The sequence below is a fragment of the Dipodomys ordii genome, unplaced genomic scaffold (assembly GCF_000151885.1).
Source record: "Dipodomys ordii isolate 6190 unplaced genomic scaffold, Dord_2.0 Scaffold38, whole genome shotgun sequence".
NCBI lineage: Eukaryota > Metazoa > Chordata > Mammalia > Rodentia > Heteromyidae > Dipodomys > Dipodomys ordii.
Genome location: NW_012267254.1, coordinates 4722377 through 4737238, shown reverse-complemented (window position 1 = coordinate 4737238; position 14862 = coordinate 4722377). Strand labels below are relative to the sequence as shown.

At 45.6% G+C, this 14862-nt stretch overlaps 1 protein-coding gene across 4 annotated transcripts in view; it reads right to left on the bottom strand.

Moving 5' to 3' along the window:
* Nucleotides 1-12845, bottom strand: part of Igsf1 (immunoglobulin superfamily, member 1) — a 15829-nt gene extending 2984 nt beyond the window's left edge. The window contains exons 1-14 of one of the 4 annotated variants that reach the window (XM_013018090.1): nucleotides 12632-12845; nucleotides 10215-10351; nucleotides 10041-10067; nucleotides 9383-9664; nucleotides 8785-9072; nucleotides 6722-7006; nucleotides 6198-6491; nucleotides 5472-5750; nucleotides 5014-5134; nucleotides 3073-3143; nucleotides 2944-2991; nucleotides 2222-2512; nucleotides 1716-1994; nucleotides 847-1134 (exon numbers count right to left, since the gene is read on the bottom strand). In XM_013018090.1, the coding sequence (XP_012873544.1) occupies nucleotides 847-1134; nucleotides 1716-1994; nucleotides 2222-2512; nucleotides 2944-2991; nucleotides 3073-3143; nucleotides 5014-5134; nucleotides 5472-5750; nucleotides 6198-6491; nucleotides 6722-7006; nucleotides 8785-9072; nucleotides 9383-9664; nucleotides 10041-10067; nucleotides 10215-10351; nucleotides 12632-12705 (2764 nt within the window). In that variant the 5' untranslated portion in view covers nucleotides 12706-12845. Of the gene's footprint in view, nucleotides 1-846; nucleotides 1135-1715; nucleotides 1995-2221; nucleotides 2513-2943; nucleotides 2992-3072; nucleotides 3144-5013; nucleotides 5135-5471; nucleotides 5751-6197; nucleotides 6492-6721; nucleotides 7007-8784; nucleotides 9073-9382; nucleotides 9672-10040; nucleotides 10068-10214; nucleotides 10352-12631 lie in introns of those variants that run through there. The other 3 variants (XM_013018091.1, XM_013018092.1, XM_013018093.1) reach the window with 3 other exon arrangements.
* Between the last annotated feature and the right edge of the window lie 2017 nt (nucleotides 12846-14862).

The following is a 14862-nucleotide window of genomic DNA, read 5'->3' as shown; positions in this document are numbered from 1 at the left end:
CCTGAACTCTGGACCTGGGCACTGTCCTTTAGCTCTTTAGCTCAAGACTAGCACTCTACCACTTGAGCCACAGCACCACTTCTGGCTTTTTCTGCTTATGTGGTGCTGAGGAATCAAACCCAGGGCCTCATGTATGCAAGGTAAGCGCTCTACCATTGAGCCACCTTCCTAGCCCAAGAAACAGTATATTTTACTGTAGAAAGTTAGAAAATATAGTTTAAATATCCCCAAGAAAACACAATGGCACCAACCCAAAGAAAACTATTTTTATATATTTATGTTCTGCCTGTATTTTATTCTTGCTTGTCCTTCTAGCTATAACTATTTATGTAGTTAAGACCTCAGTGTGCTCACTGTTGGGTAGTCTAATATATTTCTCTTAACTTTATATTATAAACACTTTCCTATGACGTTAAATAGCCTTTGAAAAACTGTCATTTGTAATGGCTTCATAACATGTAGCTGGCGTTTCAAGGTTTTCTACTGTTCTCTGAGGGCCATCCAACCCACCAATCTCTGACAGTCTGGCTAAAGAAAGAGTGGACATTGAACCTAAAGCTCAAGGCCAAGCTTGAAAGATTTCAGAAATAGGGCAACTCGAACTTGGCTCTTGGATTGGACACCCCCATCTGCCTCACTTCTTTCCTGGGAGTGAATTGCTTCCCTTCCCCACCTCTTTGTCTCCTGTTCCTGTAATAATATGAGCAGCTGTCCCACGTGGGCTGCTCAACATGTGCCAGGCACTGTCCTAAGCACTTTCTTAGTGTCCTTTAGAAAGAATGCTTCTTCTTGCCCCAGCCCTTTCAGGATCCATACCATCTCCACCAGGATGCCCCCCTTCCTAACCTGTCACCACAAGCTCCACAGCATCGCTGGGCTGAGACCAGGTATCAAAGCCATAATAACGGCAGCTGTAGTTTCCTCCATCAGCAAAGCCCACGGAAAGGATCAGAAAGTGAATTGCACTAGCGCCTGGATTTGTCCAAGACCCATCACTGGATGCTATTTCACTGCCATCTTTGTACAGAATAAAGCTCATGTGCTGCTGGGAGGTGGAGCAATTGAAAGTCACCCGGGCACCAGGGGTGACCACAGGGCTGGCTTGTGTCTTGAAGAAGGGCTTGGGGTACATTTCTAGAAAGAGAGAAAACAATAGGACAAAACCAAGTTAAGAAAACAAAGCAAGCAAATACTGCCAATGTTTGGTTCTAGGACAGTGCTCAGCCCTCTTAGTCATTTTCATTCAGTAACAGGCACTTTTAGAAACCTGGCTCAGGTGACCTCTCACCCTATCCTCCCTCACTGCCCCGGGGAGAATATGTCACTGGGACACAAAGGGAATGCAATGAAAGGGTGAACTGTCACTGGCGCTCTGTCTGCTGATCCTCTGAGTCTCTTTGCCCATTTGGATCGGAGCAGGAAGTGGTACCTGCTCCACCTCCCTTGAAGATCGGCTCTCTAGTTAAGTGAGATAATTGATGAGAAAATAATTAGAAAAATTAAATCACCCTCTCCAAACGCAAGCTATTAATAACGATTACGGCTATTAATATCACGCAGCCAGAGGCCCTGCCTGACACTCCCAGCGCCACGCCTGCTTAGCTCTAAGATTGGACACAGGCTCCTAGGACCAGCAGCAAAGTTTGTGGACAGGAGGAGTGTTTGACAGGGGCCTTGTTTTCCCCTCCTCCCACACATCCTCTTTCAGGCTCTACCTTTTATGACCAGCTCCAGGGGCTTACTGGGCTCAGACCACTTGAAGGGGATCTTTCCAGTGTGCGTGCGGCAGCTGTAATTGCCTTGGTCTTTATCCTCCATTCTTTGGATAGTAAAGAAGGCTTCTCTCCCAACCGCACCAAGTTGCTGGACAGGTTCCTGCTCTCCCTCCTTATACAGAGCGAACTCCATGCCCGCCAGCCATCCTTTGCACCGGATTTGCAGTTCCTGACCCCGCACTGGCGGGGGAGCCGAAATAACAGGTTTGGGGAGGATGTCTGAAAAATGAAATGAATGAGGTTGCAAAGGAATTAAAAGTTTAGTCGTGCCCAGATGGGACACTCGAAGTGACTTTGTCAGGAAAAAAAAAAAGCTATCTTGGCTTGTAAAGTCTTCTCTCACTGCCTTCCCTCCCCCAGCCCTGTGCCCCTGTCGCCTCCCAGCATTTTGGAGTCACAGAGGACCAGCAGATCACCCCGGGGGAAGATCCTCTGGCGTTTCTTACCTTTCCCCACTAGTTCAAGGGCTTCACTGGGCTCAGACACAGCCATCTCCTCCCATGAATGGCAGTGGTAACTCCCAGTGTGGCTCTGGGTCAGGGCGCCAAGGGGGAAGGCAGCTCGGACCTGCTCAGAGGCAGGACGAGTTGCTATCCAACCGGTCCCGTCCTTCAGCAACACAAACTCCTTAGTGGAGCCAGAAGGGCTTCTGCACCACAGGGTTAAGTTCTTCCACGGGGCCAGAGGGAAGTTCGTCTCTGCCCACAGCTCAGGCTTGGGGGTTGGCGTGATTATTTCTAGAAACAGCAGGGTTAATGAAGCCATTCTCTCTTCTTCCACCTCTCCCTCCTTTCCTTGCCCTTGACACACTCCCACCACCAAAACACCGCCCCCCCAATCAACACAGCACATTATCCCCTTTGAACTCAAACCTGAATCCCTCCTTTCCTCCTTCCTTGCTTCCTTTTCTTAGGTACTGGGGAAAGGGAGAAGCAGATGCCTCAGCTGAGACTAAGAGTGCAAAAGCTTTTTTTTTTTGGGGGGGAGGTGAGGTTGCAGGCAGAAAGGCAGAGTTGGAAGCTGTATTTTGCCAGCAGTTTTAGCAACTGCCCCTTCCTGGCTGTCCTTTCCTCCCAACCAGTGGCTCTGTGCACACTGACACTGTCACTCTCTAGTTATTTCAGATCTCCAGAAAGGAATGTCCCAGTCTGGAACAGGAAAAACTCACCAGTCTCTTCTGTCAAGACACCATTGCACAGTCCTGCAAAAGAAACTGCTGCCAGGGCTCTGCCCCCTCCTCCACAGGCCTTTACCCCGGCCTTCTGCCCAGGCCCCTTCTCCAGCCTCTTGTACTCACCACAGCAGAGAATGGCCGTGACTATGAAGAGCATGGTGACCCCTTGAGCTGTTCCCAGCAACCAGGCTTCTCTAGGGAGACCAGAAAAGAGATGAGAGGAGTTGCTGGGATTAAGGGGAGGGCGGAGAGAAGGGGGCGGCAATTTATGTCATTGGCTTGCTCACTACCCAATCAGGATTGGGTATAGCCAGGATAATGGGATCTAATTTTTTCTGACATCGTTGACTTTTCCTTTTGAGGGCCTAGCCACCTAAAAACTTCTTGCTCTTTCATGACCCCTCCCTTCTCCCCAGCCTATATCGTATAACAGTTCCCCATGGCCCCTGATTAGGCTGGTGCTGGAGGTGAGATGTCAGATGGGAAAATGCTTTTATATCTCTAGCTCTCAGGACTCTTGGAACTCAGTGTGATCAGCAGCTCTGAGTGGTGGGTGTGAGGGTGGAGTATTTCTCCATCATTGAGTTTAAGTTTGGAATCAGTTGTTCTTATGGCAGTGTTGGTCCTTAGACCGACCTGCCTCACCTTGTTATGGAGGGGTTGCCAAGGCAGCCGTGATGAATTACCAGAAGACTCTCAATGCTAAGCTAAGCTTGTCAGAGTGGGATTTCCCCTCCCCTGAGCCAGATTATGACTACAAATGTGCAGCAGCTCTAGGGTATGGTTCCTATGGAATAAGCCAAAATCCACTTCATAATTTTCAGTTAGGAAACACTGATCTCCCTCCACTGCCCCCTCCCCGCTACTTGTCAGGAAAACATGCTTTTTAAGTTGCTTTCTCCCAAACCTGGCTTCCTTTCTCTCTATCTGACTTGCTCTCACTTTCTCTCTCTGAACACAAGCCCTGGGCTGGCTGGGCCATTATAATACTTTTTCAAAACCCGCCTTGGAGGTTAACTTAATATGTATAGGACACGGGACAAAATCTGAAACAAACTGAATTTTGATCACATGGAAACTTTTTTGAAACAAATCAAGTGGTGTTTTTTTTTTAGAAGCCTTAGGCGCCCCTCCCCCCAAGCATTCTGTCCCTCAGACCCCAGTGGAAAACACAGACACACATCATCATAGTCATTATCCATTGTGTATTGAATATTCTGAGACACACAAAGGTGGCAGAAGAGCATAGCCGGAAGCAGGGGGTGGGGGGAAAGTAGGCAAAGCATTCAGGAGGTGAGGCTTCCACCAGGTTAGGAACTGTCATTTTTCTTGTCCTTCCTAAATGGAATAGACAAACCAGGAGGATCAGGGACAAAATTGGATAGCCCAGAGGACACCAAAGGATCAGAGGAAATTGCAGGAGGGTCTGTCTGGTTAGTCCTTTTCTTAGTCAGAGGAAAACGTCTGATTCTTGGCTCCATCCATTGCCTCATCAGGTTAAGACTCTATTCCCAGGATGCTCTGCACAGGTGGTTGGAGGCCAGTGTGGCAGGGAGACAGGTTTCTAAAGCAACTAGGATGAACCACAAGGCTCTCTAGCCCTTCAGCTGAAGGTAAGGGCAAAAAGTTGGAGTTGCATAAAGACCTTAGATACAGCATAGCACAGCTTCTTACAAGAGAACAAATCCAGAGCACATTAGTAAGGGGAGACAGCAATCATGTCTGAGGGACAGGATGGTATCCAGGAAAGGGGAAAGGTGTTAGCACTCCAGGAGGGGTGGGGCTCCTGGAGGGGTGGGGTCAGTCAACGTGCTTCTGATTACTTCTGTAGCCTCTGAGATTTATGCATCTCTCCACCCTCTGGCTTGGGTGATGACCCTTCTGTGAGGTGAAAGAGAAAGACCTGGGTTGAGAAAGTTTTGTCTTGTAAGCCTGGAGGGGTGAGGGGAATACATAGGGTTTGCCCACTAGAGCCTGTCTTAACCAAAGAGTGACTCATTCCTAAAACTTAAAAGTATAGACTCAGTTAGCTGGAGAAAGAGGGAGCTGGGATGAGACAGTTACCTGATTCTGAGTCTCCTACACTTCCACCTTATCCACAGCACTATCACAAGCAAGGAAACAAACTGCATGATTAAGGACATCCGGATAGCTTCATTCAGAACATAATTCCAGGTGAGAATTCCTGTGACCAGAGAAGACCAGAAACAGGGGCCTTGATGAAGACAGGGCAGGTAGTACATTCATGGGCTAAGAAGCTAGTTGCTGAGATGACTTCTATTGGGAAGGGGGGATGGGAGTGGCTTTCCTTTTCCTGGAACAGGGGACCCTTGACAGTATTGTGCTTACAATTTTGAGGTGATTGTCAGATCACTCCAGGGGTACGGCTCCCCAAACCAAGGGTCCTGGTTTCCCAGCTCCTCAATCCCCTTCCTGTATCTTTTTGGGCACTGCTTTGGGATCTCCAGAGCATGGGGATAATCATTTCACATTCCTGTGTGTGGGGGGGGTTATCATCTTACCTGTTGGCCCCATCAGCTTCAGAGGCTCACTGCGATGTGACCAGATATTAGGGTGTGCCTCGACCCGGTAGCTGCAACTGTAGGTCCCCGTGCCTTTCCCTTCAGCATTAGTGATGATGAAGTCTCCATCCACTGAGAACTTCTGGAATGTTCCACGTTCTTCCCATTCCAGAGAAAATTCAAGTACTGGATGAGCAACTCGGCATTGTAGAGTGATGGTCTTTCCTAGCTTGAACACAGTGCTGGGCCAAGCTGACAGGGAAGGTTTGGGGGGCTTATCTGAAACCAATTCAGAGATCAGACTGAGAAATGACTTTGAACACTTTCCCCCACCAAATGCTTCTGAGCTCTCCATTTGGTCTTAACTTGCTTTTTACACCAAGGTTGGCTGTGCATTACATTCCTTTGCTCTCTCCATTCCTTTGCTCTTCAGATTTCTGTTTCCTAACTTCAACTGTGAGACCACACATTCATAAGCTCCCTGGCTAGAAGAAGAACTTTCCCACAAGACAGAGTTGGGCTGAGCTATGCTTAGTGGTAGGGCTTGAGGAACTACCCCGAGAAACAAGATCTCCAAAGGATTTAGAGAAAATTCTATACCACCCTCCTAGTGCTTTATTCTTGACTCCTAGCTCTAAGAGAGTGCTACGGATTACTAGCCTCTTCTTAGACTACTGTAATGATGGAAAAATAAACAGGATTATGATAATAATTTTTAGTACTTGCCTACAACCACAAGATCCACAGTGTTGTGTGTTGCCATCTTAATGGAAGTCTTCCAGGTGAGGAAATAGTGGCAGCTATAGATGCCAGCATCACTGTAGGTCACATTATTGAGGAAGAATGATTTGTTGTCACTGATACTGGAGGCATCCAAAAATTGAAGTGGTTTCTCTTCTCCTTTCTTGTAGAGAGCTAGTCCCACTCCATCCACTGGTCCTCGGCATCGCAGGCTCACATTCTGACCCATTTGGACCACAGGACTGGGCTGAGCAAGTAGCCAGGTCTTGGGGAAAGTATCTAGGATGAAACCCAAAATACGGTCTGACTTCCCCCTCTGACTAGTTAGTGTTCTTTCCCTCCTCCTGCAGCCTACTTTTGGTGAATCCCTCCCTAAGCCCAGCTATACAAAGTCTGTACCTTTCTCCATTGTTAGCTCTAGCTGCATGATAAGATTCTCCAGGGAGACTCAAAGGGAGTTTTATATCCTTCCCCTCTAGCATATATTCCATGTCATTCCCTTCTCTTACCAGTTACCCAGATTTTCAGGACATCACTAAGGAGTGAGCCTCTGTATGAGCCATCATAGTAAAAACAGAGGTAATGTCCAGTATCACTGATCTTCAGAGACTGGAAGAAGAAAAATGCCTCATTTTTTATTGATTTCTTGTGGTAAAAGGAACTCTCCAAATCTTCAACTCTCATTAAAGCAAAAGTCATTCCATATATTGGCCCTTGGCACCTGAGACTCAGGCTTTCTCCAGGTGCCATGATGGGCCCAGGATAGGCTGTCAGAGTTGGTTTGGGGTAGAGTCCTAGAAAGGGAAAAAATCCTGAAGTTAGAGGTAAGATGATTGCTCTCTGTTCTTTTTTATATATTTTTTTCTTTGTTCTTTGGACAAAGAGTAGTAGTATGAAAAACTACCCTTTCCTCCCTCGCTCTTCCTTGTATCTCTGCCTCCTCTAGCAAGTAATCATTTATGTCACTTCCCTCTCACTGCACTGTCAGCTCCACTGAGATCTAGCTCTGTATAGGTGTGTGTTCAAGTGGAGTATCTACCCTTATAATTTCCAGTATCTTCAGGATGGACAGATTTTTTTTTTGACCTGAGAAACCAAACCTCTATGAAACAGTTTGATTCCATCTCGCAAGCTTTGTAGTATTAAAGGAGAGCATGTGAATGCATTCAGCTCATCTAAAATCCTATTTCTAACATGAACTTGGAGGCCAACAAGCAGGGTTTAGCTAACAAGTCAGTAGCCCAGTGAAATCTCTGTTAAAACTGTCCCACATTCATTTCTCTTGATTGTTCCTCTAAGGTGATTATACTATAAAAATGAGGTCAACCTCACCCCCATACCATTCCTTCTCACCCCTATTACAATCCTAGGAATAGCCACCCAATCCATTGTGGAACATTTAGGATACATCAGACATCATATAGGTCTAGGTGTAAAGGGTAAAGAAGACAGTCCCTACTAATAGAAACTTAAGAAATAGAGGAGAATACTGAAGAACAGGTAACTACAGAAGTGTGTGTTAGTGAAACCTATGCTTGAAGAGTATGTGTGCAATAAGCATCCATACACACAGGTCCAACGGGCAGTCCTTTTTTCTTTAATCCTCCACAAAAAGCTACACTAACAAATTAGTATCTGCCATTTATCGAGAACTTATATGCCAGGCACTGTACATATATTAAACTTAGAAAAATCCTCACAACAACCCTGTGAGGTAGGCATTATTCTTAGACCAATTTTGCACATCAGGAAACTGAGGCACAGAGACACATGATACAATAGGTTGGATAGATATTGTGTGTTAGAGAGGAGGAACCCAAAATGTAGAAAAGTAAAGTACTTGCTCAAGCTCATACAGTGTCAGAGGTGGAACTAAAAACTGGGGTTATTTTTTGTAGCACTACAGTTTTTCTTAGCTTGATGTAGGGAGTGTTGTAAATCTGGATAATGCCATTTAGAAACATCCAGGCCATGGGGTAGGAGAGTTGGGGTTGGAGTGTGTGTCTGGAATTTGAATATTTGGGGGGGGATGTTTTCTGTGTTTACAGCTAGGTGCTGCCTTTGCTGGTTTTACCCAAGTACTTTATCAAGTCATTTGAAAGCTATCACCTGTTACTTTCTTTGTCCTTTGTTTTGTGTGTGTGTGTGTGGTAGTTGTTTTTGTTTTTCATCCCCAGCTCTAGCAAATTGTTCTGTTTCCCACACCTCAAAATAATCATCGTGAGTCAAATACATTTTTTAAAAATTAAAAATCAGTTTTGAAGATTGCAGTGGCAGTGCCTGGCACATATTAGGTGCTCAATAAATATTTATTGAACAAATGAATGAGTGTTATCCAACAACTTAAGAACAACAAAGTTACAATAAGATAAAGCTGCCAGACAGTTGCCTGGGCTTACTCACTAACCAAATGATTAGCTCCCATATATTTGCCTTGAAGCACATGTGATTCTAATTTACATCTCAGGGCCCAAGACCTGGCTGAGGAAAGCAAAACCCCAGACCCAAGCTCAACGTGTCATGATCCCTGGGATAACAATTGTCAGATGCCAGCAGCCATGGCCACACCCACCTGCTACAACCAGCTTCAGTGGGTTGCTGGGCTCTGACCACAGGGTGGGGAGCATCTGGATGTGAGTGCGGCAGATATAAACCCCTTCATTCTCAGGTGTCATGTTGTCAATGGAGAATATAGCCATTGTTCCAGTTGGAACTTGGTAATCCACTGGCTCTGAATATCCCTCCTTAAACAGCATGAACACCAAATCTTGCAACCAGCCATGGCAAAGGATGTTAACACTACATCCAGGAAGAGGAGGGGTTTCAGCCTGGATCCAGAAGATAGGCTTGGGCAGCTGGCCTGGAAGGAAAAGATGAACTGGAATTAGATTGAATTCAAACAATGCTGCCCAGATGGCAACAGAGAAGAGCTCTGCTTGAAACAGCTCCCCTGTATGATTCTCATTGGTCATCCTACTTCTCATGCTCTGTTCCAGAGTCTATATCCTCACTGTGCAATCCTAATACCCAAGGAACACTTATTTTTTAGGGTCTAATATATACATGCATAAATGAATGAATGAATGAATGAAACAAGCCCTGCCTTGGGAAGGCAAATTTGAATCAAGAGCTGGGGCATATTCTCAAGCCATCTATCTCTCTCTTCTTACCTGGTGCCTCTAATTCTAGCACTTTACTCGGCTTTGACCAGGTTGTCTCCTTCCAATAGCAGCATCTGTAAAGACCTGTATTGGACTCTGTGAGGGCACCTAAGAAGAATGACACTTGGAAGGTCTTGTGGAAAGGACGGATCCAGGTCATCTGTGTGGTATCCTTCAGCAGCAGGAACTTGCTTGATGTCCTAGAGGGGCTTCTGCACCAAAGGGTGATGTTCTCCCAAGGGGCCTGGGGATAGTTGGACTCGATCCACAGCTCCGGTTGGGATTCCATCGCTGCCATTCCCAAAGATCACAAAGATATGAGCATGCCAACCCTCTCCCTCCCACAGTGTACCCCCACAAGGTACTTTAAATCAGCCCTCATGCAGGGCTTTCCTTTTGACTTCCCTAGGGCAAAGGAGTGTCTGCTCATGTGGGGTGTAGGAGAGGGACCCCAGAATATTGGTTTGGGAATCTAAATGACAAATCAGCTGGAAACTAAAAGTGCAAATAAATCTCACCACTCTTCCTGGAAAACCAAGTCATGAAGGAAGGGGCACCCCAGTCTCTGTTTGGGATCTCAAGGTGGTGATGGTCAAGGTAATATAGGCAGAGCAGTGTTTTGGATCCTTCAGGAAGGAAGGTATGTGAAGGGGTGGAATTTGCTTACCTGTGTAGGTCATACCCATACTCATCCCTGAAAAGAGAGACTATGGTGAAAGGAGCCCTTCTCTTTGCTACCTTGCCCTCCAACCTTAATTACCCTTCCCTTCCTCCCAAGGAGCCCACTGTGAGGGGTAACTGTGATAGAGTCACTTAACTGTCACCTCTTCCTTATACTCACGAATGCAAAAGAGCAGGAGAATGAATTTCCGAAGCATGGTAGTCACCTCCCGGGGTCTGTCCAGGGTCACAGGGCCTCTAGAACTGGATGTGTACTTGGAGTCTTGAAGTGTTTTGCTCCTCAGCAGGTGGTGGGATCTAAAAGCAGAACTGTTCTTACTCAGGGACTTGTTCTGCTCCTTAAAGTTCAGTTGACATCACTAAACTGCACTTGACAAGCCTAAATTCTATTTTCGCATAGGCACACATAGCCTTACAAAGCCACCTGCTACTTCCTCTTTGGGCCCCAGATACTTATTCCCTATTTCCCCACTGAAGATTGTTGCTGGCTGTTATTTAAGATGTCATTTCTCTTGTCCCTAGGATCATGAAGGTTCAGAAGGTGACCTAATCCAAGTCTGCAGAAGTGGGAAATACAGGAGTCATTTTTTCCAATCCCCTACACCACACACACACACACACACACACACACACACACACACACACACACACATGCACAACACACACACACACACACATGTCCTCTAACAACTTAGCAAAGGAAACATTTACATCCCATGTTGTTGATGAGGAAAATGAAGTGTGGAGAGAAGATGTAATAAAAAAAAAAGATATTATTTAAAGCAAAATTCAAATCTATGTTTAAGGCCTATATGCTAAAACTTATTCAACTTCTACCTGTGTCCACCTTCATTCTCCCTCGGCCTTCCTAAGAATCCATGAAGATCTGACCTTCTATTAAGTGCTTCAGATCTGAATTACAATTTTAACTCCAGAAGCTCTTACGTAGGTATTGGAGAATCAAGGTGTTTATATTTAATTAATATAAATTATACGTGATTCATTGACTGCCCATCACATTGAATTAGCTTTGTTCACTGCCCCTAAGGATATTGGATTTAAGGAATATAGAAAAATATTTGAAATTAGAGAGGGTTCTGGTTTTCCAGAAAGTCACTATTAACTATAGTCCCTGAACATATGTAAGGTGGGTCCCTGAGCATTTATGCCTCCCTCCTCAACCCCCCTCCCCCCCCAGAGTAACCTGTTGCTAAGGGAAAGTGTGTCTTTCCCACATAAACCCAGGCTAAGTGTCCTCCACTAACCTCTGTTCAGGATGTGAAGTCCTGGCTGACCCCAGGTATATGACCTTATTTCCGTAAAGAGGGGAAGGGAAAGCACCCAGAACAGAGAAAGGGGCTAGGTGATTTTGCTTCCCCAGATGGATGCTAACACCCCAGGGCTAATAGTTACCCTGATGGAGGAGCAAAGGGGAATGAAGATTCATTTTCAAAACCTCTGGGCTATGGTGGTGGACAGTGAGATATCCAAGAAGAGCAGAACTCCATTTTGCATTTCTTACTTTGCATTGAAGAATACTTAATATTTCTTTTTGTCCTCTCCAAACTTTTCTTATCTGTTAAATGAAGGAGCAACATGGACCCAACACTGCTGTGTTGGATTAGAGAAAATATATGTACAGCCACAGGAATTTAGGGAACATTTCATGTAAAAAGGTGATGTTTTTTCTCCCTTTTTTACAAAAGGGGCATTCAAGTGGCCTAGGATCCTAACGACAGTCTTCCCATCTCAGTTCCTTCTCTACTCCTCTCAGTGCCTGGCCAAGGCTTGGATGCCACCCTGTTGCTTTGTTCCCCTGAGGCACTGGGCCAAACTCTATTGGGGGAAGCTGCGATTTCTGCCAAGGGGAAGGTTCAACCTGGGATTCCAATCAGGAAATGCCATCTGAGGTTCCAGTCTTACCACATGGACCCCCAAAGCAGAATCTTTCACTAAGGCAAGTCATGAAAACTAGCTTTCTCTGTACAGATGACCATACCTCAATCACTAAGGAAATTATCCTATTCATATTTGGCCCAAATGATGAAGCTTATGTCCTGGGCATGTGGGAATAGCTCTAAGCTTCAGGTTACTTGGTCACGCCCACCCCCACTCTCAACTTGGACTGTCGAGCCATTTGCTCCCCCCACTCCTTCCTCCCTCCCCCCCCCCGTTTCTACTTCATCCCAAGCACTTTCCCCACCCTTAGGCAGCGCGCCGCAGTGCTTTTGAGGGTGACATACCCGAAATGTCTAATGGCCCGCCCCCTGCATAGCTTTGAGGGCTCTTGGAATCAAAGGGGTTGGGCTGGGCAGGGGGTATCGGGTATATACTCCGCTGAGGGTTTGGAGGGAAGACTGAGAAGGGAAAGGGAAGGTTGTCAGGAGAGGCAGGACTGGGATCCGGGGAGGGAAGAAGAAGGCAAGGATGGAGGGGGTAGGAGGACAGATTGGGCAGCAGTTTGATTTACAGCAATTAATGACAACAGGGAGACTCTTTTAGGGTTTTGCTTAGGGTCTGGTGGCCAGTAATTAATCTTCAGCTACTGGACTTATGCGCTCATTTGCAGGTACTTACGGTAGTTGAAGGCCCGCTCCGCTGTTGGAGATTCTCCAGTGAGCTCCTCCAGATGCAGCAAACTGCCCCGGCATGAGAAGAGCTGTCTAAGGCCAGCCTCTCAGGCTCCAAGCCCCGCCTCCCTCTCTCCCCCGCCCGTCCGCTGGCCCGCCCCAACCTCCTCCCCACCCTCACTGGGCTCCGGAGCCCACCTACATCAACTCTGCCTAGCACCTGCAGTCCTCTGACGAGCAGGGTTTCTATGCCCCTCCCAGCGCCCCGCCTCTCTCCTGGCTCCCGGCAGATAGTCAGCCAAACTCAGTCCCCTGCCCCCTGCCTGTAGCTCAGTTTCATTAGGTCTCCCTATCCTGGAGGGCCAGCTCTTAAGACAGCCAAAGCTGTAGATCTTCCTCTCCCAATGCCTTTAAAGGGATCTCAGTTCTTCCTCTGCTCATTCTTTGCCCAATGTATTCCGAAACATTGCCACATCATAGTTTAAATGCCTACTATGTGACTCCGGCTCTGAGCATGTATTATTTCTAGTCTCCACAGTAATCCTGAAAGAGCACTGGTTCTTCTGCCACTTTTTGCAGATGAGGAAACTGAAGCTAAGACAGAGTTAAATAACTTGGTCAGTCTTTAAAGTTCAGCATGACATATAGTCTAGGCTTTCTCCAAAAAGATTTTTCCTAATTGAGATTTGAGTTCAGGCTCCACATTCAATAGCTGTGTGACCTTAATCAGGTGACTTCAATTCTCTGAGCCACGTTTTCTCCTATCTTTAAAATAAAGAAAACAGCAGAACTTAGACCACAGGACTTTAATGGGTTAATTCAAGAAGTCACACAGTAGTTGGCACACAGTAGGTGGTCAGTAAATGGTAGCTGCTGCTACTGCTTCTACAAGTATTATTAACCTATGAAGCCTTCCTCAGCCACCTAACATCATCATGATTTTGACAATGTACAACGTGGTGCAGTTTTTGTTGACCATGGTAGACATTTTTCTGTTTTGTTTTTCCAGTCCTGGCACTTGAACTTGGGGTCTGGGCTCTGACCCTGAGCTTCTTTTGCTCAAGGTTAGCATTCTACCACTTGAGCCACAGTGCCACTTACAGCTTTTTCTGTTTATATGGCATTGAGGAACCCAGGGCTTCATGCATGCAAGCACTCTATCACTAAGACACTTTCCTAGCCCTTTTTGCTCGTTAATTTTAACTCACTGTCTTACTATGCAGCTTTGACTGATCTCAAATTTGTGATCCACCTGACTCAGCCCCCAGGGTGCTGGAATTAAAAATGTGCACCACCACAAAACTACAAAAGACTTTTTAAAATAATATTTTATGAGTGAGACAATAACCAAGGCTCTTGACTTATAAAATGTGATGGGATTAAAGACAAAATATGTATAGTCAATTCTTCTTTCATCTGTATTTTTTCTTTTCATAAATGAACATAAGTTATCTAATAAAAACAGGTGAATTTAAAAGAAACTATGTAAAATAAATTATCAAAGTGTTTTTGTTGTTGTTATTGCTGTTGTTGCTGTGTGTGTTGGTGCTAAGGCTTGAGCTCTTGGTTTTTTGCTTTCAGCTGACACTCTGCAACTCGAGCTATGACCCCAATCTAGCTTTATTTGCCAGTCAGTTGGAGAAAGAATCTCATGCCCAAGCTGGCTTTGAATCTCAATCCTCAGATCTCAGCCTCCTGAGTAGCTAGGATTACAGGCAATGGAAGCTGTGTGGGTGAGAATCTCACTTGCCCCAGCCTTCTGCTCTGGTTCATTACAGAGTCTTGAAGGAAATTGTTCTTCAGGCTTCAAAAGCACTGGTACAAGTCAGTACTTCTTAATAGGCCAATTGAATATCATATCTTCATGTATCAAGTATTATCATTTGTGGCTTCCTCTCACTCTCAGCTGGCTTGTACACAGCATTTTAAATCCCAGATTGTTACATAATGATTAAAATAGCCTCATAAATATAAATGATTGTTTTTTAGATAAGTCATTTAACCTCTTGAACCCTAATTTTCTTATTTGTAGAATGGTGATTAATACTTTCACTTATTAAGGGGTGGCATTGCCCAAAAAGAAATATCCTCATTATCTGACTTATGAAATGGCAACCCCTCTGTACATGACATTAATAATAACAATTAAAAATAATTGCACTTATTACCCTGCAGGGTTTGGGGTAAAACTGGGAAAAAAAACCCTCATGTGTAAACCACTAGATAGGGGCTGACATA